General features: G+C 45.0%; 4 protein-coding genes and 1 long non-coding RNA gene across 5 annotated transcripts; 2 read left to right on the top strand and 3 right to left on the bottom strand.

Moving 5' to 3' along the window:
- Positions 1-95: 95 nt before the first annotated feature.
- On the bottom strand, positions 96-4,046 carry LOC115178707 (centriole, cilia and spindle-associated protein). Its single transcript, XM_029739980.1, has 4 exons — positions 3,874-4,046; positions 2,775-3,181; positions 1,648-2,009; positions 96-1,103 (listed from the first exon to the last, which is right to left on the bottom strand). Exons 2-4 carry the CDS (start codon positions 3,136-3,138, stop codon positions 924-926), a joined length of 906 nt encoding a protein of 301 aa, XP_029595840.1. The 5' UTR covers positions 3,139-3,181; positions 3,874-4,046; the 3' UTR covers positions 96-923.
- A 963-nt stretch (positions 4,047-5,009) lies between these two features.
- Positions 5,010-9,216, bottom strand: LOC115178705 (actin, alpha skeletal muscle 2). Its single transcript, XM_029739978.1, has 7 exons — positions 9,080-9,216; positions 7,208-7,347; positions 6,573-6,897; positions 6,297-6,458; positions 5,974-6,165; positions 5,692-5,873; positions 5,010-5,546 (listed from the first exon to the last, which is right to left on the bottom strand). Exons 2-7 carry the CDS (start codon positions 7,334-7,336, stop codon positions 5,403-5,405), a joined length of 1,134 nt encoding a protein of 377 aa, XP_029595838.1. The 5' UTR covers positions 7,337-7,347; positions 9,080-9,216; the 3' UTR covers positions 5,010-5,402.
- Positions 9,217-9,411: 195 nt separating this feature from the next.
- LOC115178706 (uncharacterized) lies at positions 9,412-11,497 on the top strand. The gene is made up of 2 exons (XR_003872670.1): positions 9,412-9,610; positions 11,017-11,497. It is a non-coding gene; the product is annotated as an uncharacterized LOC115178706 (long non-coding RNA).
- Positions 11,498-11,994: 497 nt separating this feature from the next.
- On the bottom strand, positions 11,995-24,140 carry LOC115178704 (nuclear pore complex protein Nup133). Its single transcript, XM_029739977.1, has 26 exons — positions 23,936-24,140; positions 23,730-23,845; positions 23,495-23,598; positions 23,154-23,258; positions 22,734-22,865; positions 22,332-22,502; positions 22,078-22,233; positions 21,406-21,476; positions 21,134-21,281; positions 20,724-20,874; positions 20,228-20,385; positions 19,922-20,013; positions 19,270-19,427; positions 19,020-19,114; positions 18,518-18,742; positions 18,218-18,340; positions 15,926-16,025; positions 15,396-15,653; positions 15,015-15,148; positions 14,342-14,500; positions 14,010-14,145; positions 13,697-13,815; positions 13,009-13,089; positions 12,851-12,915; positions 12,526-12,614; positions 11,995-12,267 (listed from the first exon to the last, which is right to left on the bottom strand). The coding sequence occupies exons 1-26, from the start codon at positions 24,061-24,063 to the stop codon at positions 12,131-12,133; spliced, it is 3,411 nt and encodes a 1,136-aa protein (XP_029595837.1). The 5' UTR covers positions 24,064-24,140; the 3' UTR covers positions 11,995-12,130.
- Positions 24,141-24,339: 199 nt separating this feature from the next.
- Positions 24,340-27,735, top strand: LOC115178456 (TAF5-like RNA polymerase II p300/CBP-associated factor-associated factor 65 kDa subunit 5L). Its single transcript, XM_029739640.1, has 5 exons — positions 24,340-24,616; positions 25,119-25,260; positions 25,499-25,603; positions 25,759-26,540; positions 26,719-27,735. The coding sequence occupies exons 2-5, from the start codon at positions 25,122-25,124 to the stop codon at positions 27,514-27,516; spliced, it is 1,824 nt and encodes a 607-aa protein (XP_029595500.1). The 5' UTR covers positions 24,340-24,616; positions 25,119-25,121; the 3' UTR covers positions 27,517-27,735.
- Positions 27,736-27,998: the final 263 nt, after the last annotated feature.

Below are 27,998 nucleotides of genomic sequence, written 5' to 3'. Positions count from 1 at the left end.
GTGCATTTAGCTATAGTGACTGTAACTAGCTCTAATGAGTGCATTTATCTCTAATGAGTGCGTTTAGCTATAGTGACTGTAACTAGCTCTAATGAGTGTATTTAGCTCTAATGAGTGCATTTAGCTATAGTGACTGTAACTAGCTCTAATGAGTGTATTTAGCTCTAATGAGTAGCTCTAATGAGTGTATTTAGCTCTAATGAGTGCATTTAGCTATAGTGACTGTAACTAGCTCTAATGAGTGTATTTAGCTCTAATGAGTAGCTCTAATGAGTGTATTTAGCTCTAATGAGTGTAACTAGCTCAGACGAGTGTAACTAGCTCAATATTAGGATTAGAGAAATAAAGTTTAAAATAAAAATATTCTCCTCTTTTCTACTGTACCTTTTTGTATATATATTATTGCGGACCCCCTGCAGTACTCCCAGTTGAATACCCCTGATCTAACTTTTGGATTTTATGCAGCTGCCTTTGTGATATAGCCTGAAATGACATAAGCAACACAGAATGTCAAAGATTCCACCAAACTAAAGCGAAGTGTAAAGACCATCATCATGCTTGGAATGTATAATAATATAACAAATCATACTCTGTAGTCAGCAGCATAAACATGTACAAACCAGTCCAATTTCTACAAGCATAACTACATATCTTGCAATATTCTACTATGATTGTGTCATCCCTTGTGGAAGAAAAGTGGCATATCGCCAACTCAGCGATCAACTTAACAAATCAACCATACCTTATGATTAGGGCCCTGAGTTCTTCCTTGTCAGGTTATGTGGCCAGGAAAACCTCAGGGCCCTAATTGGTGTCTAAACCAATCCAATTATTTTGTTCTGTTAACCAATCCTCAATAAGAAACATGGTGTTAAAAATAGAATGGTCGATGGTGGCAGAAGAATACCCATGATCCTTGTGCTCTACCTCAACCGGGCAGAGAAGCAGCGCATGTACTCGGTCATCCAACGGTCATCCACCACGGCCAACTCCGACCGCCGTATCTTCTCCAGGTCGGCGGACCGTGCCCTCCTGCGGTCCACGTTCCAACAGCGTTTATCCGACTCCCGTCTGGTCTGGACGCATGCGTCAGATGTGCGACTCTGTGGAGAGAGAGAGAGAGAGAGAGAGAGAGAGAGAGAGAGAGGTGCCCGGGAGGTTAGGGCAATGAGACTCGGCGCTCACTTCCGAAATACATACCACTCTTCTATTATTGATCGTTTCTGGGGGGAGTGTTGGATGATGAGCTACGCTTCTCTGGTATCCTTTCCATGAACATGTGCCAAAAGACTCAAAACGCACCCCTATTTATTTTCCCTGAAATAACTCGATCTTATTTGCAGAAAAGATGTTTGACGCACAGTAAACCTTCATTACATAATCTACACAGCTTTCATCCAGTATTCCTATAATGTTAGCCTCTTTTGATCATTATACCCTGGCCTAAGAAACCAAATGCAAGCCTGGTACTGAAATAACATAAAATGGAATGAATATCAAAGCATTTTCCTAACCTCACATATGCCCAGCCTCTCACACACACACACACACACACACACACACACACACACACACACACACACACACACACACACACACACACACACACACACACACACACACACACACAGTCACACACACTCTTACCTGATTTGTAGACTTCCTAGCAGATGACGCGTGTCTCTCTGCCCAGTCGAGCCGGGACGAAGGTTGTCTGTTCTCCTTCTCTGTGGTGATGGCTGGGGGCTGGCTCTTTGCTCTGGAGGGCTTCCTGACGGGCGCAGGCTTGATGTCGTCACAGGAATAGTCCCTTTGACATGGTTCTGAGCGAGGGACACGATGGCGGTGGCGACGCTTAGGCTCAGTCTTCACCGGCTCCTCGTCTGATGACGCCTTGTCTGCTGGTCCCTCATCTGTTGGCGTTTCAGCCACTGGACCATTTTGTACTACTGACCCGTTAACTGTCCCCTCATCTGGTTCGTTTAGGCCCCCGTTCTCTATTTCAGACTCTTTGAATGAGCAGAAAGTGATGTAGTTTTATTATACACTATACTGAGAAAAAAGAAGAAACCCGCACACTGCTCTTGATAGTATCACTGCTCTTTTGTCAAAAGCTCTGACGAAGGCCGTGAGGCCGATACATAAAGCTTATTAAAGAGCAGTGATACTATCAAGAGCAGTGTGAGGGTTTCTTCTTTTTTCTCATTTTATTCAACTGTTACCATGCACCTGCAAAAAAGACAGCTCAGATGTGAGAGTGCCTTTTGAATTATACACTATACCAAACATTAGGAACACCTTCCTAATATTGAGTTGCACCCCTTTTGCCCTCAGAACAGCCTCAAATCATTGAGGCGTGGACTTTACAAGGTGTCGAAAGCGTTCACAGGGATGCTGGCCCGTTCAAAGGCACTTAAATCTTTTGTCTTGCCCATTCACTCTCTGAATGGCACACATACACAATCCACGTCTCAATTGTCTCAAGACTTAAAATCCTTCTTTAACATGTCTTCATCTACACTGATTGAAGTGGATTTAACAAGTGACATCAATAAGGGATCATAGCGTTCACCTGGATTCATCTGGTCAGTCTATGTGATGGAAAGAGCAGGTGTTCCTAATGTTCTGTACACTCAGTATATAGACCTAACAAGTTAAGACCTTTTTTCTTTATGTATGTTTGTAGCTCAAAAGCATAGTCTACTGCAGGCCTTATTACAATAGGATCAACATGCAGGTGTATAAAAGTATTTGCAATAGTAGAAGATAGATACCTGTGGGTGGTAGTGCATCCAAAAGTGTAAACTCCTTGGCCTCCAATTCTGGTTCCCCATTCACAGAAGGAGGATTCGGTTCCGGGCTCTCCCTTGATTCTGACTTCACTGGTGGTGTCAGAAGTTTGATGTCTAAAGGCGTGACTTTATTCCTTATCTTGGGGGTCGATCGCCCACTGGCGCTGGAGTCTGACCCGGTCGAGGTATCCCATCCCTCCCAGAACCACAGAGGTTTGTGAGCGTGCTCCATCACCCGCCTAGTCAACCTGTACTTCACTGAGTCCTCGTAGCACTTGGAAAACGTCTCCCATTTCGGCTCTTTGAATTTCTTCATGTACTCCGTACGGATTTTCTTAGTCACCATGATTCCTGTTATTGCTTAGGTCCAATTTTGATTAGCTCACAAACTATGGAGGAGAGGAGAAAAGAGAAGTGTTATTACATACATACCTCTACAATGCAACAGTAACTAGGCCTATGTTTCTATAAGAGGTGTGGAATGTGTGATTGTAGGCTGCTGGTGACAGTTCCACCACAGATCTAAAGCCTGTAGCGACCCAGAGCACTTGGGCCTTCTAGAATGACCTGTCAGCGTTTCCCTCCCTCGAATACAGTAACCATTGCCATCTGATGACTATCTTATAGGCTGTGCCCCATAATGCCCATCTGACGCAATAAATATACAGTCTATATGTAGCAACAGCATGGTTATTACAATATTATTTAGGCTTAGAATACTATAACATAATAGATGGGGATAGTGTAGGCATTTCAATTCATAAACCAGCCACGGCCTAAATTGTTCATCTGCTGTTTCTGTTGCCCAAATATGGCGCAGCCGAGCCTGCTATTTGATTGAGGCAGACATTGCTGACGCCAATACGGCCGTGTTTATCAAAACACTGTGCACGGGTCTATCGCTACAGAAATTTTATTGTTAGCCCACATACCAAAAGTAATTTATTACATGTAAATACTTCAAGGCAATAGGGTGACGAAAACATGCACAGCTGGTGGCGTCGACATTTGCTTCTACCTGCGCACTATAGAGGTTGTAAACACGACCAGAACAGGTTATTATCGGTGCGTATTAACTTACCCCTCACCCGGACTTCATTATGGAGAATTACAGAACATCATTTTCACTTCAAGTATTCCTCCATTATAATTGCCTGTTGTCGCGCATATTTCGGCATTGAATCGTCGTCAGAAGATAGCCCTCTCAACCCTGGCATTAACGATGTTTCTCCATTAAAAGCTATAGCAAGTGCAATGCGCATGCCCAGACAGCCTCGTACTGGCGCGCGTTATTCTAAGGCGTGTAATTGCTTCAACAGGTGTCATCTTTTTTTTTTTTTAAACAAGTATAGATGGATAATGCAAATTCTGTGTGGGGGTTTCAGCCTCAAAGGTATTTTTTCAGTTGTGAAATATCAAATGATTAGCCTGCTCATGTGATTTAAAATCAAAATCAATATTGGTATTGCAGTCGAATGGCCAAATTTGGTGACAAAGAAGATCTGCTGTGAGCAAAGGTTTGCTGTGACAACCTCCTTCGTGAAAGAATGCTATGTCATTGTTTAGTATGAATCTAACACAGAAAAGAAAATCAATCCCTCTCAGTTCAATAAAATAAATGCAAATGTTTGTTAAATAGTTAGACAGAACAATTCGTATTTTAGGCACATTGATAATATTATTGTAAAATATAGTTAATATTCCAAAGAAGGTCTGGCTCAATGATTTATGGCCTTATATCCATGGGCGGCAGGTAGGCTAGTGGTTAGAGAGTAACCCCGAGATGACAAGGTAATAATATGTCGCTCTGCCTCTGAACAAGGCAGTTAACCCACTGTTCCTAGGCGGTCATTGAAAATAAGAACGTGTTCTTAACTGACTTGCCTAGTAAAATAAATCCAGGACATTGTTTGTCTTGTCAGGGACGTTTAGAACAATTTCCTTAAACACTTGTTGGCCTACTTGAGCTCATTGTTTGTCCTTCCAGTTCCAGGTAGTCATATTGGCCCTTGTTCATCAAAACATTGAAAGGCATCCAAATTGAAAGTGTCTCATAATGTTTAGGCTATTTATGTTGCGATGTGCCAAAAATGAATTAATCTTTACCCTAATGGGTTTTTAATAGTTGCGCATCATAAAACGCACACCAAGGCCTATTTTAAGTGTTGATTGTGTTGTATGTAATGCACCTCAAAATAACAAAATAACAGAAACACGTTTGAAAATAGATGGTTTTTATTTCCTATGTGGATCTCTTGATGGTTAGTAGTTGATAATGTTTGGCTCGAGTACAGATGGCACGTACTTCTCAGCCAATATCGGGTAACCAGAGAAAACAACGTTGTGGTCACCCTCTGTCCCTCTTGCTGTCCCCAAAACAGACTGTGCTCACCAAAAAATACCAAATGATGGACGATCAATAAATAACATTTATGTACATTTTACATTCACATGTTGGTATTTTTCCTCACACGTCGTGATGTTGACGTCATTCTCTCCGTTTTGCTGAGCTTTCGCTGTTACAATGTAACAGTTGTATAAAGTTGTCCCTTGATCGCACGGCGGTGTGCCGTTGTTGCTTGGATCCTGAGCGAGATGTTGACAATGCATTTAGAAGCACTTGCGGTGGACAATGCTGGGGCCTGCCTCGTCGTATTCCTGCTTGGTGATCCACATGGCCTGGAAAGTGGACAGGGAAGCCAGGATGGAGCCACCGATCCAGACGGAGTATTTACGCTCAGGTGGGGCAATGATCTATGCCAAGTGAGAAAAGCAGTATTAGATACTGGGTACCATAGGTAACACAGGTAACACAATGACAACGAAACAATTATGCAGACCAATGGCATCTCTTTTAACTATTTTACTGTGCGTAAAAGTATTGTTTATTTGTAATTACCTTGATCTTCATGGTGCTGGGGGCCAGGGCAGTGATCTCCTTCTGCATACGGTCAGCAATACCAGGGTACATGGTGGTACCGCCGGAAAGCACATTGTTGGCGTACAGGTCCTTACGGATGTCAATGTCGCACTTCATGATGCTGTTGTAGGCAGTCTCATGAATACCAGCGGACTCCATACCTGTGCAGGTATACAAAGATCAATATTAATATTCAACCACTCTTTAGGCCGAATATTTTATGTTGGATTATATTATAGGCCTATAACGGTAAATACGCACCAATGAAGGAAGGCTGGAAGAGGGTCTCTGGGCAACGGAAACGCTCGTTACCGATGGTGATGACCTGACCGTCGGGAAGCTCGTAGCTCTTCTCCAGGGAGGAGGAGGAGGCGGCGGTGGCCATTTCATTCTCGAAGTCCAGGGCGACATAGCACAGCTTCTCCTTAATGTCACGCACGATCTCACGCTCGGCTGAAATGAAACATTTCCGTTAATGCGTAAAAGTATCCCCGTGCGCCTTGCGCTTTTGTGCGTAAAACGTTCTAATATTTGAAATTGACCAAACAGGCATATCTGTGCAAAAACACAAAGTTCATGCTCACCGGTTGTGACGAAAGAGTAGCCACGCTCGGTCAGGATCTTCATGAGGTAGTCAGTCAGATCGCGACCAGCCAGATCCAGACGCATGATGGCGTGGGGGAGAGCGTAACCCTCATAGATGGGGACGTTGTGGGTCACACCATCACCGGAGTCCAGCACAATACCTAAACACAGAAAACACCACAATTCAGTAAAGCAGACAACCCAAACACCAACTACTTGAAATACATTAAGCGGGTTGTGTGCGGGAAAAAGGCGTGCATGGGGCAAGTTCTTACCGGTGGTACGACCGGAAGCGTACAGGGACAGGACAGCCTGGATGGCCACATACATGGCGGGAACGTTGAAGGTCTCGAACATGATCTGTGTCATCTTCTCTCTGTTGGCCTTGGGGTTCAGGGGGGCCTCAGTGAGCAGGGTGGGGTGCTCCTCGGGGGCAACGCGCAGCTCGTTGTAGAAGGTGTGGTGCCAGATCTTCTCCATGTCGTCCCAGTTAGTGATGATACCGTGCTCGATGGGGTACTTCAGGGTCAGGATACCCCTCTTGCTCTGAGCTTCATCTCCTACGTAGGAGTCCTTCTGACCCATACCCACCATCACACCCTGGAAGAGAGAACAAGCCCATTGAGACACAGACAAGGACATGGCGCACACGCCTAACAACTACACAATATCATCTAACGGTACACTACACCTTGGATACTAAAACGGCACGTCACACCTGACAAATTACACGTTAGCACTAGTAAACTATACCTAAATGCATTTTTTACTTGAATTCGTATATATTTGCCAATAAGCTTTTTATGCATATCTTTGTACTTTGGATATCATAATAGGCTATATCGTGAAACAAGGTATGGTGCCTTTATTCACATAACTATCCATACCTAGGAGTGGTGCTTTTACGTACCTGGTGACGAGGGCGACCGACAATGGAGGGGAAGACAGCCCTGGGGGCGTCGTCACCGGCGAAGCCAGCCTTGACCAGTCCGGAGCCATTGTCGCACACAAGAGCGGTAGTCTCGTCGTCGTCACACATCTTGGTGGGTTCTGAGACAAGGTGCAAAAGGAACACACGTTTATCATACAGTATACTGTAAGTAGCCTCCTTACTGCAAGATCTCTCACTTACATTAAGCACCTACATTCTGTGCGTAAAAACGACATTCTGTGCGTAACAACGATACTTTCGGATGTGTTGCTGATGCATCATGTATGCCCACTGAAGATTATCCACGCGGAACAAATTTTCACACAGAATGAATCATATTACACTGAGTGTTGACCAAGAATGCCATCAGATATATTAGGTTGCCTACACCAGTGGTTCCAAAATTGGGTCCACAATGTATGTTCTTAACCCTTAGATTACAGGTGCCAAATTCATTCTACGGAGGGCCGAGTGTCTGCTGGTTTTCCATCCTTCCTTGTACTTGATTGATGAATCAAGGTCACTAATTACTAAGGAACTCCCCTCACCTGGTTGTCTAGGTCTTAATTAAAAGGAGAAAAAAACAAAAACCTGCAGACACTAGGCCCTACATGGAATGAGTTTGACACCCCTGCATTAGATGCACTACAGTACTCCACCAATTATCCATTTTTTCAACTAAATTATTATTGTATTCCCCCCAAATATTGTATTCCCCAAAAATGCAATATCTAAGCTTTATACTGCCTAATTATTTCACTACCCCATGGTCATGCACTGCAGAAGTCATAGTAAAACTGCTTGTATACTGTTTTTATCGCACTCTAAAGAGTTGTGTTCACGAGTATGACAAAAATAACTTTGGTAACGTTGGTAACCAGTTTATAATAGCAATAAGGCACCTCAGGGGTGTGTGGTATATAGCCAATATACCACAGCTAAGGGCTGTGTCCAGGCACCCCACGTTGCATATTGCCTAAGAACAGCCCTTAGCCGTGGTATATTGGCCATATACCACACCACCTCAGGTCTTATTGCTTAAATATGACACGATAGTCTGACACGGTGGTCTCGGTCATTTTACCAAAGTGATCATGATAACGTTAGACTACACATTACACAATGACCACAGACATTTCAAAAATCGTTCCATGGAGCCATTTTACATTACGTATACGTTTTCTATTAATTCGGATTTCAGGTAACGCACTATAAACCTGTCGATCATCTGGTTAAATAGATCAACAATCAATACACACATTGGGTAACCTATCATATAGGGTTGCCTATAAGCATGTAATGCAGTCGTTCCAGGAACTTTTGATTCAATACAAAGTTGTGGATCTCTTTCTTTCTCTCGCTCTCTGCTGACATAACAGGTTTTCCAATATCCAGTAGACCTATTCAATATTTTGTCTGACATTATCTTAATATATCAAATGAACTACCAAAATGTCATTTGAAATCATTTTATCTCAAAGACCAATTATCATTTATCAATTAAATCAACATACTTTTTTACATGCACGCATTAGCCTACATGATGCAGTTAGACTAATGTATCAAATCAAAATCATTTTAATCCAATCTCTTCTATTATTATAATAATCATTTGACAGCCAGGTGAAATCTGTTTAGTTTACGAAAGTAGGCTAAAAGTTCAACTGTGCCGGTTATTGGCTGCCAAGTTTCACTGACTGTCACAATACTGTGTAGATTATCTTTGATTTGTTTAATTCCTTATTCAGAGTCCATGATGTAATGTCCCAGAGAGAGAAAAAAAATCCACTCCTCGTATTGACCTCCTCATGCAGCAGCGTGGTCTAATATTCCACGGGCCCGTTCTCTTACCTGGTTTTCTTTTAGAAGAAGCTCAGTTACAGAACTTTACCACTGCTGGTTCCAGCTAAGGACTGACAGCAACCGCCGTCAACCTTATATACCCGACGCCATCCACCTTTTTTCGTCTCCTGACAACCATTAGGAATGCCCATCTATTCCACAGGAATTCTCCCGACCCATTCATCCATATTTGGTTCTTGGGACGGGTGCGCACTGGACACTCCCGTAGACGAGCGCTGAAGAGCTCAGGGTCGCACCTCGTAATGCGCAGGACGGTCCATATATGGAGAGGTAGTCCCGAATCCAAACTGTAGCGCTCGGCCCGTGTATGGAGAGCCAAGGGGTGTAATCCGTCGGACTCCTGCATGGCATTTTGAACACAGGCGCGCTTTGACGCAGGACGACACACGTCCATATTCCTCGTTCTATGACAGCATGCAGTGCCAAATCATTCAATGATCCAAGGATATTGACTGTGGCTTTATTTTTTTCTTTCATCTCTTTGCAAATGACTTGCTTTCCTGAGCGCACCTCGTCAAGGTAGCCCATATTCTATTCATGTTATTTTATTGGTTTATGTTGATTCCTTTACACCTAGAGCAGGCGCGAATTTATAAAGGGTTCTTTAATGGAACAGTCCAAGTTATTAAATAGTGAATATCTCGGTGTATTTTACCCGGTTCTTTGTCAGATGCATGTTATTTTAATTGATAAGAACATGTTAAGTATAGCATCTTTTTTTGGGGAGGGGGGGTGTCGTCTCTCAAATGGTCTTTCAAAGATGTATGTGTAGCTGTTAGTCAAGTAATATTTTGTTATACTAAAAGTTTGAAACACATTCTGCCATTAAAATCTCAAACTTCATGAACTGAATTAACATTGAGGGGGGAAGTTGTGTCAAGTTTGAGATGGGGGCGTTTCTTGTGGTAGCTGGTCACTTGTAACTTCCGCATTACTACAGTGGCCATGGTCTAGTTTCTCTGAACAGGGGGTAGCTCTGAACAGGGGGTAGCTCTGAACAGGGGGTAGCTCTGAACAGGGGGTAGCTCTGAACAGGGGGTAGCTCTGAACAGGGGGTAGCTCTGAACAGGGGGTAGGTGAAAGCAGATAGGACCCTAGCCATGCAGTCGAACAGCTGCAGCCAGCCACCAAGGCATGGACAATTCCTTTTTTGTAGCCCAGCGTTTAAAAAAAGAGTCTTTATAAAAATACGTTTGTCCAACTGCTTACTCATCACTGCCAAGGTATCCAACTAAATGTACTTGTGGAAAGGTATTTTAGCACAAGAAAACAAATGTTTAAAATTGCATGTCATTATCCAACTTCCATTGGTCCCTATAATTTATTTTAGCTTTGTTAGGCATGTTATTGATGGGATAGCCTACTTCATATACCAATATTACATTTTTTACATTTGTCACTTAACGGATGCTCTTATCCAGAGCGATTTACAGTAGTGAATGCATACATTTTCGTACTGGTCTCCCGTGGGAATCAAACTCACATCCCTGGCGTTGCATGCGCCATGCGGGACCAATACTCAGGCTCGTAAATGTTATCTCCATACCAACCAGACACAACACCCCCATCCAGGGAGGCGTTCTACAAGCCAGACAGGAAGTCATGTGATCAAATATTCAGCAGAAGCCTGGCTTCCAAAGCTGGAGCTCTGACACAAACTGTCAAAGATCTGTGAAAGTTTCTACCAGGTAGTTAGTCACCATCCCTATGACAACTACTCAAAATAGTCAATCAAGACTATTGAGAAGGTTTGAAAAAGTATGCTTAGAAGCCAATCAAAAGCTATTGGCACACCTTCTCTGAGGGAGTTCTTTCAATCCCACCCCATATAGGGTTACTGCACTTTCAATCCCCCTCCCCCATAAAGGCGGTAGCTGTAATTTATTGTGTATGTCCCTAATTTAACCTCCATTTTCTATTTTTAGGACAAGACACAGAGGCCATCTGCTTCTGCCATCAGTGAAAGTGGATCAGTTGCAGACTCCTCTAAGGGTTGGAGGAGACACTTGAGGAGTCAGGCCCCGCTATTTAAACAAGAAACCAATACAGTTGGCAATGTAGGCTACAGCACCCAATGGTTTGCTGCAGAAATCCAATAGCCTTTCATGGCATGTTAGTCAATGAGTGTGGCTTGTTGTTGAGATGGATGTTGTGTTCATTTTGAGCAGCTAGTGTAGGTATATTTTCCATGAGGTGTGTACTGTTTCATCTACCTGGTCCTAGCCCAACAGCTTCAGTTGAATCCATGACATTTACTCTCCTGACTTTTACTCAAGCAATTATCACAGGATAATTATCGCAGGAGATATAGGTGTATTGGAGATTCAGGATGTGTATCTACATATGTTACCATTTCCCAGGTTATCGAGGTAAGGAAATAAAACAATACATTTTGTTTTTCAAAAACTTATAGCAGTCTTTAGTACATTTACATTTACATTTAAGTCATTTAGCAGACGCTCTTATCCAGAGCGACTTACAAATTGGTGCATTCACCTATAATATCCAGTAGAACAACCACTTTACAATAGTGCATCTAAATCTTTTAAAGGGGGGAGGGGGGGTTAGAAGGATTACTTTATCCTATCCCAGGTATTCCTTAAAGAGGTGGGGTTTCAGGTGTCTCCGGAAGGTGGTGATTGACTCCGCTGTCCTGGCATCGTGAGGGAGCTTGTTCCACCATTGGGGTGCCAGAGCAGCGAACAGTTTTGACTGGGCTGAGCGGGAGCTGTGCTTCCTCAGAGGTAGGGAGGCGAGCAGGCCAGAGGTGGATGAACGCAGTGCCCTTGTTTGGGTGTAGGGCCTGATCAGAGCCTGAAGGTACGGAGGTGCCGTTCCCCTCACAGCTCCGTAGGCAAGCACCATGGACATTTAGTGAATGTCAAAATCAAAAGAATAGAACATTTACATTTACAGAAATGACATTTATTTAGAAAATGCAACACGTTATCTTTTTGTCAAACAAACAGTAAAAATGGAAAGTAAGGAACAAACCAAGTGCAACCTGGGAGACATAGTTGTGAAAGGGGTCAGGGGTCATCAGATCTGTGCTTGCAGGTAATGTTCATAGTTGGCCCGCAATACAAACTCAAAAGTGGGCTTTGATGTCAAAGCCTCCATCTCGTCCAGCTGAAGAAGGTCTTTGACGTCAGGAAGGTAGGTCTGTAGAGGAACACCTGGAAAACAACAAGAGAACACATTCTGAATAGGTTGGATGGGTCATAAAGAGGTACATAATAAACAGAGCAGTGACACTCAATACCCTTTTTCAATATTTTGTAATTAATAAAAAAAAATATATAACAATTCAACAATCTCCTAAATATATCTTAAGTAACTCTTGAAATGTGTTGTTTACGAACAAATTAACTGCTGAGAATACAGTGAAATCCTTTAGTCAGACACCGAGCCAAAATGGCTACTGCAGTGCTTACCTTCTTGTATGAGCTTGAGGAGGATCTTGACAAAGATGCTGTCCTTGGCTGCCTCCAGAGGGTCATCGTTCCCATCAGCAGACAACCAGCTGTGAGCAACACAGCGGAAAGGAAGCGCAATGCAAACTTACAGTAATAACAATAATGCTTATTAATTCATTGCATTTACTATATAAAGCACACTGACAACATAAACAAAATGTAAGGAGTGTCAAACAGTGTATTTACACCAATCAAATCCTTTCAAATTTGGAATTAGGAAATTAGCAAGAAAGGGAGTAAGAGTGAGATATTAGAAGGATTAGGGCCATTGAGCTGTACTTACTCGTCTTTCTTGAGGGCCTTGCAGAAGATCTCACACTTGAGTCCCTCAATGTCCACAGCGTCCTCCTGCAACAAGAATATGGCCCATATCAGTGAACCCTGACAGACCTGATTAATCAACCCTGAGTTAATGATTCATGCTAGTGGCAGTAGGACTACCTCATCTATGTACTCCAGTAGATCCAGAGCCTTCTTGAAGTCATACTCATTGGCTCGTCGGTTGTCATCACAAATATACAGCTGGTGAGAAAATAGAAACATTTGGTCAGTCCATTGGTATTTGTAGGAGTTGTATTTGGGGTTCAGTTGGTGACAGGGAGGATAGATGCGTGTGTTGTATTGTCATTGTGTGTGTGTGGTGGCAGGCATGTGGATTTATGTAGAGTTACTGGTTGTGCGACTGCGTGTGTGGTCTACTTAAGCAATAAGCCTGAGGGGGTGTGGTATATGGAATCTTAGTTTAGTCCTAGCTTGAGATATAACAAAAATGTTATCCCATAATGGGCATCAATGTATGATGTGGTATATGGCCAATATACCACGGCTAACAGCTATTATGCAAAACGCAACACAGGGTGCCTGGATACCGCCCTTAGCCATGGTATCTTGGCCATATATCACAAACCCCCGAGGTGCCTTATAGATATTAGACAACTGGCTACCAACGTAATTAGAGCAGTAAAAACAAATGTTTTGTTATCCCCCTGATATACGGTCTGATATACCAAGGCTGTCAGCCAAATCAGCATTCTGGGCTCGAACCACCCAGTTTATAATGGTGCATTGGTAAGGTTGTCTGTGTTGGGTTATGTGGTGATGTGAGTGGTTCACTGATGTGTGTTCTTACACGAATAAGGTTGTGAGCGCTGAGCAGGGGCATGGTGTCTGGGTTCTGTTGTTTCTCCTCCAGCAGCTGTTTGGGCAGAGTCTCCTGGTGCAGCAAGAACCTCTCCTGCTCTACCATGTCTGTAGGATGACAAAGAAAACACTGGTGATATCCCTGCAGAACTCACCAATTAGACACCCTACAGCATCAAATAGTGTCTGTTGTCTTAGGGCTAAATACTAACACAGTTTCAAATACATGTTCATAACTCCCATTGACAATAATGTATGATTTAAGTGAGAACTAAGCAACAGTATCTCAAGTAGCCCCTTACCGTCTACTTGTTTCTTCATCACAGCCTCAGGCATGTCTGATGCCAGGGCAGTCAGTTTACTGAGAGCCAACAGGGTCTTCTTCTTCACAAAGTAACGCGTCTCCATGTTGGCCTGGCCATACAGGGTTTTGTAAGCCTGGGGCGAGAGAGATGGTCAAATAAATATCACAAATGCAACACTGTTTCTTTAACATGGGAAACTACACTATGCAACTGCCAAACTACTGTATGTATTTTCATAAGAAGCGGCATGTTCACAAGTTAGCTACTAAGGTCAACTGATGTGTGTGTGTGTGAATGAATGAGCTAGTGTGTGTGTCTGTTCCACTTACACTGCTGAAGTCGTGGACGTGGATGTGGTGCAGCCAGCTGAGGTGTTCGTGGGACTGCAGGAAGCTGGCCAGCTGCTGGTGCTGGGCGATGGGCTGGGAGAGCAGCTTGCCCCTCTTCCCCTTCTGCATGTACCAGCGGAACAGGAAGTCTGCAAAGTTCTACAGGAAGTGACATGCAAATTAAATGAAACCCGCAGCATCTATGGAATCTTAGTCTAGTCCTAGCTTGAGAAATAACCCCAAAAAATGTTATCCCATAATGGGTATCAATGTATGATTTACACGAGCAGTCTGAGTAACGGCAGGTAGACTAGCGGTTAAGAGCGTTGGGCCAGTAACCAAAAGATTGTTGGTTCGAATCACCGAGCCGACTAGGTGAAAATCTGTCTATGTGCCCTTGAGCAAGGGACTTAACCCTAATTGCTCCTGTAAGTCGCTCTGGATAAGAGGGTCTGCTAAATAATAAAAAATGTAACACCAGTGTTAGTGCCAGATTTGATAAAACACCAGTGATAAAATTAAGTGGTGTTCAGTACGGCACACAGTAGCAAAACATTTTGCAACAACAACCAAAATCTGTGTTCTTATTGGACCAGTTCAAGTAGTGCCTCCCCATTTCAAAATTTCTCCACCTAATGAACACCACCCTGGTTTTAGCGGATTAGTGTCTAACCTGGTCGGCGAACTTGGCCATGTAGTGCTGCAGTCTGTTCTGGTTGTCAGTCTGCTCACACATCTGGACCAGGATGTCAAAGTCACAGTACTTCTCTGCCAGTGCCGCCACCCACTGGTACTGACCCAGCTCCACTGGAACAAAAAGAAAAGTTAACACCCTTAATATTATTTAAGTGTACATAATACCTTTATAATGGATGCAATAAGCAGTCAGACTTATAATTTATGAAAAATATCAGCTACATTTAGCTATAAAATGTGTAATTCCACTGAAAGGATTAAGATAAAAATTATTTTGTATTCCAAAATGGCTTGACCTGGTAACCAAATACTCAAGCCAATATGTCCTCCCGGTATTTTGCGTTCAGTCTCCACTCACACAGTGGTGCGAGCAGCTCAGAGCGGCGCTGCGTGTACTCCATCTCCAGGGTGTTGTAGCGGTCCTGCTGACCCGGACGGCCCGGTCTCAGTGAGGTCAGCTGGGAAACGTAGCCTCCCAGGAGCACGTCCAGCAGGGCTGCCAGCTGCTCGTTCAGGCCATTGCGCAGCTCTGAGTCGGCGTGAGGGTACACGTCACGCAGGATCACCTCGTGCTGGCGGGCGATGACGGTGCGCACCCCTCCCAGACCGCTAGAGGCTGTGGGGAGAGAAAGAGACAGGTTTGGGGATTAAGGGCGCATCTCAATTGTCTTACATTTGGGAGACTTCTAAATTCTTCTCCTTCATCGCAGTGAAAGGGATCTAGCATATCGCTTTCACCTATCCTGTCTTTTCAGATCAGTTGACATTAACAAAAGGAGACAAGGCGTTATAAGAAGTTACTTTAGACTACTGTGTGTGTGTGTGTGTGTGTGTGTGTGTGTGTGTGTGTGTGTGTGTGTGTGTGTGTGTGTTCAACAGGGAATGTACCGGTCCATGGGATGTATTCTGACTCAGCAGGGGTGCTCTCTGAGGCTCTGTACAGTGAGGCCTTGGTGTCTCTGTACTGACCAGCAGCCTGCAGCATGTCCTGGAATACAACACACAAACGTACACAAATTACTGACTGTGCCATCACAAGAAATACAACCTCACACGCAACATGACCTGAACAAAAATATAAAACGCTAGAGGCAACAATTTCAATGATTTTAGTGAGTTACAGTTCATATAAGGAAATCAGTCAATTGAAATAAATTCATTAGGCCCTAATCTATAAAATTCACATGACTCTGGGCTGGGGCACAGTCATGTGTGGGCATAGGCCCAGCACCTGGGGAGCCAGGCCCAGCACAAGGTGCACCTGTGTAATGGCCATGCCATTTAATCATCTTTTTGATATGCCACACCTGTCAAGTGGATGGATTATCTGGGCAAAGAAAAAATGCGCACTAACAGGAATGTAAACAAATTAGAGAGAAATAAAGTTTTCGTGAGTATGGAACATTTCTGAGATCTTTAATTTCAGCTCATGGACCAACACTTTAAATGTTGCGCTTATATTTTTGCTCAGTGTGTATACAGTGCATTCGGAATGTATTCTGACCCCTTGACTTTTCCCACATTTTGTTAGGTTAGTCTTATTCAAAAATGGATACAATTATTTTTTGTTCCTCATTAATCTACACACAATACCCCATAATGACAAAGTGAAAACAGGTTAAGAAATGTTTGCAAATGTATGAAAAATAAAATACCTTATTTACATAAGTATTCAAACCCTTTGCTATGAGACTTGAAAATTGAGCTTAGGTGCATCCTGTTTCCATTGATCATCCTTGAGATGTTTCTACAACTGAGTCCACCTGTGGTAAATTCAATTGGTAGGGCATGATTTCGAAAGGCACACACCTGTCTATATAAGGTCCCACAGTTGACAGTGCATGTCAGAGCAAAAACCAAGCTATGAGGTCGAAGGAATTGTCCGTAGCGTTCCAAGACAGGTTTGTGTCGGGGCATAGATCTGGGGAAGGGTACCAAAAAAATGTCTGCAGCATTGAAGATCCCCAAGAACACAGTGGCCTCCATTTAAGAATGATGGAGGAAGTTTGGAACCACCAAGACTTCCTAGAGCTGGCCACCCAGCCCAACTGAGCAATCGGGCCCTGGTCAGTGAGGTGACCAAGAACCCGATGGTCACTCTGACAGAGCTCCAGAGTTCCTCTGTGGAGATGGGAAAACCTTCCAGAAGAACAACCATCTCTGCAGTACTCCACCAATCAGGCCTTTATGGTAGAGTGGCCAGATGGAAGCCATTCCTCAGTAAAAAGGCACATGACAGCCCACTTGGAGTTTGCAAAAAGGCACCTAAAGGACTCTCAGACCATGAGAAACAAGATACTCTGGTCTGATGAAACCAAGATTGAACTCTTTGGCCTGAATTCCAAACGTCACATCTGGAGGAAACCTGGCAGCACCATGCTGTGGGAATGTTTTCTGTGGCAGGGAATGGGAGACTAGTCAGGACCGAAGGAAAGATGAACGGAGCAAAGTACAGAGAGATCCTTGATTAAAACCTGCTCCACAGCACTCAGGACCTCAGACTGGCGCGAAGGTTCACCTTCCAATGGGACAAAGACCCATAGCACACAGCCAAGACAACGCTGGAGTGGCTTCGGGACAAGTCTCTGAATGTCCTTGAGTGGCCCAGCCAGAGACCGGACTTGAACCCGATTCACCATCTCTGGAGAGACCTGAAAATAGCTGTGCAGCGACACTCCCCATCCAACCTGACAGAGCTTGAGAGGATCTGCAGAGAAGAATGGGAGAAACTCCCCAAATACAGGTGTGCCAAGCTTGTAGCGTCATACCCAAGAAGACTCAAGACTGTAATCGCTGCCAACGGTGCTTCAACAAAGTACTGAGTAAAGGGTCTGAATACTTATGTAAATGTGATAGTTTTTTTTTTTTTTTTTTTACATTTGCAAAAATGTATACAAACCTCTATTTGCTTTCTCATTATGGGGTATTGTGTTTAGATTGACGAGGGGGAAAAACCCCAATTTAAATCAATCTTAGAATAACGCTGTAATGTAACAAAAATAAAATTAGATTTGAAATGTGGACAAAGTCAAGGGGTCTGAATACTTTCCGAATGCACTGTAGATACACAGTATATAGAAGCACACCACATGATCAAAAGGCAACCATACACATGCATGGGAGATACGTGACTAACAATATGGATGTGGATACTGAGCCTGCACTGACTGTGTTGTGTACCTTGATGATGGTGTTGACACTGAGCACCACTTCAGCCCACTTCACAGAGTCCACAGGGTTCTCCTTCAGAGTCCTCTCCTCCTCTTCTAGGAGACACTCAAAGACTGAGGAGATCTGAGACACCTACACACACATATTCACACACACCTTAATAACCTCACCTGAGGCATAAGACAGAAGATTCCCAAAATCCCAAAGCTAATGTTTTGGCATTGACAAAATGATTTGAATTGGAATCTCAAATCATCTAAATTGTGTGAAGACCCCAACTGTGCTGGGGATATTATGTGTCATTGTCACCTCTCTGAAGAAGACGTCGGCGGCCGTGAGGCTGGTGGACACGGCTGCGTTGCTCTTCCTCAAGGCACTGAGGATGGCACGATTGACCAGCTCGCCGTGCTTGGCGTGGTGGTTCTTCAGCGTCATGGCCGCCTGTAGCTTCTCGGCGTGCTCGCACAGCAACAGGCGCGTCGCCATGGGAGACGAGCGCACCGCGGTCTGGCCCAGCCGGTCCAGGAGACCCACCTGTGGGGGAGGGGAGGTGGAGTGGGGGAGAGAGCAAGTAGAAGAGAGTAAGATACAGGGGTGGGGAGTAACGAGGTAAGGTTGTTGAACTCAGTCATGACATATCAATCTTTATCCATAGATCTGTGAGGAGTCCTGTAATGAAGTCCGATCCCACGGTGACCCACAGGATTAGAATTATGCAGGATTAAAATGTATTTCTATGCAGGTGGCCCAGAGGATTAGAATTATGCAGGATTATTCGGGACTGAAATATATTTCTATGCAGGTGGCCTACCTGTAACAGGAAGTCCATGAAGCAGCCGTGGGCCTTCATCTTGTCCTCTAGCTGGTGGAGGATGATGAGGGAGGTCAGGGGGAAGCCAGCACTCTCTGGACACGACAACACAGAAACAAGGTCACTTCTATGTGGAACAATATATTCAATAATTTTGATAGAAAAGAACTACAGATTTCCATGTCTTCGCCTGTCTGCATTTCTCTCCCCCTTTCTGTTCTCCCTCCCTCCCTCCCTCCCTCCCTCCCACCGTCAGGGACAGACTCGGCCCAGCGGGGGTCTGACGCTGGGTAGTCATCCACCAGGTCCAGGTTGATCCGGGTCACCACCAAGTCCAGCTCCCCGTCTCCGTCCCCATCTGGGGGGAACAGCTCGTCTGTCATGGTCTGGGCCCCCACCAGGTCATTCCTGATAAACACAGTTACATTCTACTCACAACAACAAGGTAAACTCAATAGTAACAACGTTTATTGCTTAGATCATTTAACCAGGTAATTCCTGAAAACACATAAAATAATTGTACATAATTATTTAGTGGTACTCATTTGAAGTGTACACACCCCATTCACTCCGTCTACATGTACACTCTCTCTCTCTCTCTCTCACACACACACACACACACACACTCACTCAAACACTCCCTCCCTCCCTCTTCCTGTAAAAAACTCAGAGCCATGCGTCCTCATTTGGCAGTAACAGCTTACCAACAACAGGGCAGATGCAATCACAGAGAGTAAGTAATTACACAGACCTAAATCCACATCGTCCTCAACACAGGGACATTTTTTCAGGGGAGGAACAAACAAATTCCCTTGTTTTACAAAGGAGGTCTGTGTCACTGTCAATAAAACTCAAACTTCAGCAATTGGGGCCAACATCCCCCAATCTTTCTGCAGACTTACCGGCAGAACTGCAGGAACGCTGCTTTTAGGAGTTTGGTTTTGTCCTCTTGCGCTACAGGCTCCACCCTAGTCGGAGTCTCCATAGCAGTTGCCTTGAAACAAAAAAAGTGTGAATTCATAAATAATGTACGTCATAAAACAATGTGAACTCACCAATTATGTAAAAATAATGAAAATAGAGAATTAAAAAAAAAACATTTCTAGCTCACCAATTTAATGTCATCTCATTATTCACACAAGTCAACTGGTGACCCAGTTCCATATCAGAGACCTAGCACTGCTTTAATTCATCTGACTACTCTCTACCTCAGGGCCGGCCCCAGCCAGGGAGAAGCAGAGGGAGTCCTCCATGGTCTCAGGCAGCATAGAGGCCCTCTCTCTGGCCACCACGGCCACCAGACCACTGTTCTGGGAGAAGAACACTGGCAGGTTGGCACAGCAGCCCCCACCACACAGACGGTCACCTGGAGAGATGAAGGAGGACAGTGAGAATAGAAACATGGGAGGCGAGTCAAGTCAAATTGACCATTCATGAAAATGGATAATGAGCTAAAAAGACCAAAAAAGGTTGATGATATTATTATGATAACTATGAATTACTGAGAGCTGTTGCAACCATCTACACCTTTCACTCATCAATACCATTCAGTTTAAAACATTGGGTGCATGTCAACAGTCTAAAGGCTTCCTCTTCTTGTCAATTTTGTTATTAAGAAAAGGAGATGAGGAAATGGGCCAACTTTAAACTATTGAGAGGCACCCAATGTCCTCTAACCTTGAGTCCATTACCCATGTCTCTTACCAGGTGTGTTGAAGGGAATCTTCTCCTCAGGTAGACCTCCTCTGCCGGTACCGGTGGAGCAGGCAAACACCAGCTCCTCGTTGTACAGGAAGGCAGCAGGGCTGGAGGCCCGTGGTAACATCAGCCTCATGGCCTGGAGAGCATCCTCACTCTGAGGGCAATAACACAACATATCAACCATTAGACAAATAAACATCGACATTTAAACTGAAGGAAGACCAATATGGTTGATATTTTCAAGTGTGAAAAATTGCATTCCAAATGCATGAAGCCTTGAGCGTATTGAGAAAAAGTCTACTTAAGGAAACTATTGCCACTTTCAAACACATAAAAAAAAAAAACATTTTGTGAACCATAATACACAATTTCAGTTGAAGCCCAATAGTGACCAGGGTTGAGTGAAGACTGACCTGGAAGGGGGGGTTGTACTTGGTGACCTCCACAGAGAGCTCCTCAGAGATGTTGTTGCCGTTGTCCAGCAGGGTGACCAGGCAGAAGTAGGCCAGGCAGGGGGAGTCTGAGGGGTGCCAGGCTGCCGCCAACACTACCAGGCCATCCCTGGAACACAAAAATATAGTCAGACGTGTAGAATCATAAAAAGTCGCAGACACCAGCTGACTATTACATCAAATCATGTAGTGAGATAAATGCATCCAGAAACCTAGATGAGAGCTCGACTTACTGGCTCAGTTGCATGTCCATGTAGGTAACGTTCACTCCTTCCTTGATTTCCTCATAGTTGCTCTCTGACCCCTGATAGATGGCGAGAGAAAAAAAAAAACTGGTCATGCCTTCAGGACAATCATCCAATCTACAGGTAACTACCAAAATATGGGAAACACCAACTTAAGTGTCTTAATAGGGCGTTGGGCCACCACGAGCTGCCTGAAAAGCATCAATGCACCTTCACCTTGGCATAGATTCTACAAGTGTCTGGAACTCTATCGGAGGGATGCAAAACAATTTTTCCACAATAAATTCCATAATTTGGTGTTTTGTTGACAGTGGTAGAAAACACAGTCTCAGGCGTCGCTCCGGGATCTCATAACTGTTCAATAGGGTTGAGATCTGGTGACTGAGACACACACACTTTAAAACCGCTATGCTCCTTTGATACCCCTCTTTCAAAGTAACTGAGATCTCTTCTAGCCATGGTAGCCAAAATGGCTAACCATGATGATATGTTAACTCAGGAAGCACATGCTTTGTGTCCCTCATTTACTCTAGTGTTTCCTTTATTTTGGCAGTTACCTGTACAACCAAGGGGACGGTTCACCTCAAAGTAACGCACCATGATTTAACGCAACCTGACATAAAGTAACACAACATTCATGTGAAGTGTTGTTCTGCTTACCCAGATGGCGTCGGCTACACTCTCCGTCAGAGCGCGGCTGGAGTCCCAGCTGAGGACCTGGTGCTCTGTGACCTCATCCATCTCCCATTTACTGAGCCCACAGGAGGTCAGAGTATACAGGCAGCCCGTCTCTCCCACCCACAGAACACTGTGGAGCTATAGAGGGAGGAGAGGGTATGTGAGCTGCTATCATCATATTACCAATGTATTACTATAATTTGGGGATTCATAGGACTCCACTAGAAGAAACGTGCATTGTTGTTGGTGAGCGGGGCGAGCATGCCAAACAGGCTGGAGACGCGGCGTCCGATGCCGGAAAGCACCCCCTGGCCCTGCTGTAGCGCCCTCTGCAGCAGCTTTCCGGAGGGGTCCGCCCCGAGACGCATCATCTGGCCCTTATAGGATGACACGATGAAACTACCCCCCTGAGGGAAGAGAGGGATTGTGGGATGAGGGAGGAGAGGAAGTGGGATGAAATCAACAACACATAATGTTTAATCAGATAAATATGTGTGTGTGTTAACGTTTTACACACAATTTGTTGGTAATTCTCAATCCACTAATAATGAGAACCTGCTCTATACATCTTTATCTGTGATTGAGGAGCAGCGTTGTATTCAAAACAAGAACAATGCATCCACAACATAACAACTTACCCTAACAGCAACAACAAAGTTGCAGAGGTTTTCGCCCATGTCGACCACAGTCTCAGTGTAATTCCCCTCGTGGGCCAAACTGGGCCAGAACCGGGCTGTTCCCTCTGGAGCCACCGCCATGACAGAGATAGACTGAGCATTCAAGACAAAGTCCCACAACAGTAAACAACCACGACTGATGGTGAGTCGATTGGACTTTCAGTTAATTTGTTCCTGATTATTAGCCTGGGTGCCAGCTTATTCAGTCAGGAACGCCTCGTCAAAGACAACAACAAGTAGACTAAAGCAGAAAGAGACTGACACTCAGGCTAGCTGCTCAACAGCTACCTTAACAGCTAAGTCAATAGGCAGACATGTGCAAAAAAAGTTCCCACCTTCAGAGGTTGAATAGTTTAGTTTCCTGATACAGTCATTGATTACCTGAACAGTGGCAGTCTCCAGAGGGCTGGGAGATGATATGGAGATGAGATCAGCATAGTAGGCAAACTCACTAGCGGGCAGCTGGAGGCCCTTACATACTGACAACTAGGAGACACAACAGAGGAGGTTCACTCATTGGCACTGCATGTTGTTGTTTTTTTAATTATAGGACACTGTATCAATGCGTTGCATATCATAATTATCAACCAGGGTTGTGTATCCAGTGTTGAAACGGAGTGACACAAAGAGGTAGGGTTCTACCTGGACTTGCCCAATAAGGAGTGCTCATTTTGTGTTCCGTTTCAAAGCGTTTTGCTACGGTGTGACCTACTGGACTGTACCTTTGCAACAGCAGTCTGGCAGATCTTCCAGATGATCAGTCTCTCTCCACACACCATCCAGGCCCAGCCACTCTCATCCACCTTCACAGAGATCTGGTCATCGGCTGAGGGACACAAAACAGGTGGGAAAGGAGAACATCAGCCAAACTGCATTGATCGGGATGACCTGTACAATGCATTCAACAGCATGTATAACTCGCAGAGAGATAATGGCAGGAAAGAGTCAATGACCAACCATCAGCCATTGTCAAAGCCTCCATGACTTTGACAGGTAGAGAAGAGCCAAACGTCTGGACATCGAAGTGGAGTGCTTCTGAAGTTGAGTAGCTCTGCACACGCGTGGGAGTTGATCTGGAAATGAGCAGTTTTAAAAAAAAAATACTCCACGAGTGACTGTGCCTCAAGAGACATTGTTGACAATGATGGAGCATGGACACTCACCTCGCTGCTAACGACGTCCTACGTGGGGAAAAGAGAAGCCCTGTAGGTGTACCGGCGAGACTCTTTCTACCGGTGACCCTTGAGGACTGCCTGCGGCCTGAACTAGGGGTGGGACGTGGGCTAAACATCGTAGCTGTACCCCAGAATGCTCAATATTCATTCAACTCCAGACAGCTCTTCGAATATTTTGCGCGCACAATATGAAACTTCAGGCGCATGAAATATACGTCATGAAATACAAACTCAGATTCGTAGTACATAGTTGGTCCACTAGATAGTGCCATTGAATACATGTTTTTTTTTTATATATACATTTGTTTGAACACGAATACATTTTTTACGAATAACATTGTCATTCATGAATAATCCCTTCAATTAAAATTACACTATTACTGATTGTAAATTGATTGCCTTTTGCAAGTAGCTAGTTGTTGTGTTTTGGTTGGCGGTAAACAGAACACAATACAGATTTCTCGCCATTACATTCAGGCAAGATGAGTCGATCGATCGATGACTCCAAGATGAGAGCGAGCTGCTATTTGATGGAAGGGGTGGACATACATGATGATGGGGTTGCTACGAAAGGCAGCGGGATATTTGTGATACAAACAAATCACATTGCATAAATATAATTTCATTAATAGCTGTAACTGACAAGGAAGAATATCAGCACGATATGCAGTGAGTGGCCATGATGTTGTTGTTGAGATGTTTTTCGCTAAACCCGCTTAAAGTTCGAAGGGCCTAGTTTAGCTAACTTTAGCTGCTGGCTAACGTTATTTTGCTAATGTCAGGACTGCAATAATCTTTGCTTAAGCTGTTTGGTGCGTACTTTTACCAGTGCATTTGTTGCTCACTTGTACGGATATTCTCCCAAGTTTGCATGGCGACCCTTGCTAACACTGGCTAACAGTTTTATTGAATGGTTGTTGTGTTGGCAAGTGTTAGCTAGCCATATAGCACATTTTTCTCTTCTCCAACAGCACTGAAGTGAATTACTCATGGGTCTATGTCATTCCAGGAAACTATAAATATAGCTATCTAGTTTCTAGCAGTGTTTGTAATGAGTTAACTAACATATGTAAATACAATGCAGTAAGTTACATCAGCTAAACAACGTCTTAATGCACAGGTAAAGCCTTTGCTTTTATCCAGGCTGCTATACTGTTTTGTATTTTCCCAGGTTATGAAGCGGGTACGCACGGAGCAGATCCAGTACACTGTAGCTCAGTACCTGAAGCGGAGGCAGTATGTGGATACTGAAAGTTCCCTGAAGGGGGCTAAACTGTCTCAGTCCGCAGAGGAGATGGCTGCCAACCTCACAGGTGAGGCTTTGAATTGGCAGCTGGCCGGTATCTAATGCAAAGATCAATGACCAAATCAAGTGAAACTAGTATCACAGATTTAATGGGTGAACGATGCCAACTATTTTTGCAGACATGATTCAGCAAATCTCACTTATTGAGAAGCTCAAGCATCATCTTTCAGTTTAGGATGAATAGTAACAGGTGATTACTCATGGACATATACCTAATCTTATTAATTGTCTCTTTCTTTGAGCAGTGCAGACAGAGTTGGGGTGTGCAAACATTGTCTCTGCTGCTCCTTGCCAAGCTGACCCTCAACAGTACGAGACCCAATTTTCCAGACTACGCAATTTTCTCTCAGGTACTTCACAATTGTGTAGAGACTGATGATGTATGCTGCTATGCAACATTATACTAGCTTACCACTTAGTATGAAGCAATGTATTGTAAATGCTATGCTAGTTATTGTGGGCATAGGATCGTGGCCTTACGCTTCGTTTATTTTCTCCGGTCCAGAAGCGGCGTTGCCATGGGGCCAGGAGGTGAGCTGCGTCCTGTACCCGCTCTTCGTTTATCTCCACCTGGACATGGTGCGCTGCAGCCTGAAGGGGGCTGTGGATGGCTTCTACAGCCGCTTCCACGGCCTCTTCCTGGGGGACGCCGAGCAGCGCTCCACCGTGGAGCAGCTTCGCCATGTCCTCACCCAGCAGGATGTCAACGCCAACCCTAAGCTCCTGGCCTTCCTCGACCACAAGTACGTGGTGAACCTGACGGAGCCGGCCTACAGTTACTTGTTACGCTATCTGCAGAGCGAAGACAACAGTACCCTCTGTAGGGCCCTCAGCACCCACGTCCAGGTAGAGGTCACCTCCTCGCCACGCACCGACTACCAGCTGTACGGGACGACGGGTGCGGGAGCTGCTGGGGCCGCCACCACGGCCCCCAACTCTACCTCCTCGTGGTCGGGAGCGGATGGCCCTGAGCGAGGAGAGGCGGCTGGGGTGGAGGTCCCCACAGGGATCCCGCAGAGCGAGGCGGCCCTGGAGGCACTGCAGGACTGCATTAAAAAGGTGCGTGAGGGGCCGCCGTCACTCACCACCGTGTGCTTCTACGCCTTCCAGCACACGGAGCAGCTGCTGAACGCGGCAGAGGTGTCGGCCGACAGCAAGCTGCTGGCCGCCGGGTTCGACAGTTCGGCCGTCAAGCTATGGAGCCTTAGGGCCAGGAAACTGAAGGCCAGGCCACACCGGGCCGACGTGTCACACATCCGCTTAGCATGCGACGTGCTGGAAGAGGAGGTGAGAGGATTTTCTTTGGTTAGAATTTTTACAGAAATAGTCAGTTTTAAGGTAAATGGCATGGCGGTTGTTGGTATCCCTGCCGACAATTATGGGAAACTTTCACATATCTAGGCAGTACAATGGTGTTTCCTCTGAAAATGTAAAATGTCAATGCGCTTTTCCCCCTTGTATTCAGGCAGATGAAGAGGACGGCTCAGGCAGCGAGATCAAGACCCTGCGCGGCCACAGCGGTCCGGTGTTCCGCACAGCCTTCCTGACAGACAGCTCGGGCCTGCTGTCCTGCTCGGAGGACACGTCCATTCGCTACTGGGACCTAGGCAGCTTCACCAACACTGCCCTCTACCAGGGCCACGCCTATCCCGTCTGGGATGTGGATGTCAGCCCCTGCAGCCTCTACTTTGCCAGCGGCTCCCACGACCGCACCGCCCGCCTCTGGACCTTCTCCAGGACCTACCCCCTGAGGCTCTACGCCGGCCACCTAGCGGATGTGGACTGCGTCAAGTTCCACCCCAACTCAAACTACCTAGCCACAGGCTCCACAGATAAAACTGTCCGCCTCTGGAGTACCCAGCAGGGGGCGTCAGTGCGCCTGTTCACAGGCCATCGCGGCCCTGTGTTGTCCGTAGCCTTCGCGCCCAATGGGAAGTACCTGGCGTCGGCGGGCGAGGACCAGCGGGTGAAGCTGTGGGACCTGGCCTCAGGGGCTCTGGTCAAGGACCTGAGGGGCCACACGGACAGTGTCACTAGCCTGTCGTTCAGCCCCGACAGCAGCCTGGTGGCCTCCTCTTCCATGGATAACTCAGTCAGGGTGTGGGACATCCGAAACTCCCATGGGACGACCCATGCGGATAGCTCGTCCAGCGAGCTGGTGGGGCTCTACACGGGCAACACCAGCAAAGTGCTCAACATCCAGTTCATGGCCTGTAACTTGCTCCTGGTGACGGGAACGGCGCAGGAAAAACATGGACAGTAGCCGTTTTGTTTAGTTTTGTTTTAAAGGACTGTTGTGTCTGGAGGGTCTCATCTCAGACATGGTCACCATGGAGACATACATGTTTTCTTCCCTAAGCCAATTACAGAGAGGTTTAATTTCAGGTCAAAAGCTCACTTGCTAAAATTGCCCACTCAATGTTGTTTTTGACAAGATCTCTGAGTAGAAAAAGAGATGTTAATCTGAACATACTACAAAAAATGACTGTTTTATTTTGATGCTTATATCCACAATGCCAAAATGAGAAGTTACAGTTGAAGTCAGAAGTTTACATACACCTTAGCCAAATACATTTAGACTCAGTTTTTCACAATTTATGACATTTAAAAGTAAAAATTCCCTGTATTAGGTCATTTAGGATAACCACTTTATTTTAAGAATGTGAAATGTCAGAATAATAGTAGAGTGATTTATTTCAGCTTTTATTTTTTTCATCACATTCCCAGTGGGTCAGAAGTTTATAT

Source organism: Salmo trutta, chromosome 38, assembly GCF_901001165.1.
Source record: "Salmo trutta chromosome 38, fSalTru1.1, whole genome shotgun sequence".
In the NCBI taxonomy this organism is placed as follows: domain Eukaryota; kingdom Metazoa; phylum Chordata; class Actinopteri; order Salmoniformes; family Salmonidae; genus Salmo; species Salmo trutta.
The sequence above is the reverse complement of the archived record's forward strand: the minus strand, read 5'-3'. Positions and strand labels throughout refer to the sequence as shown.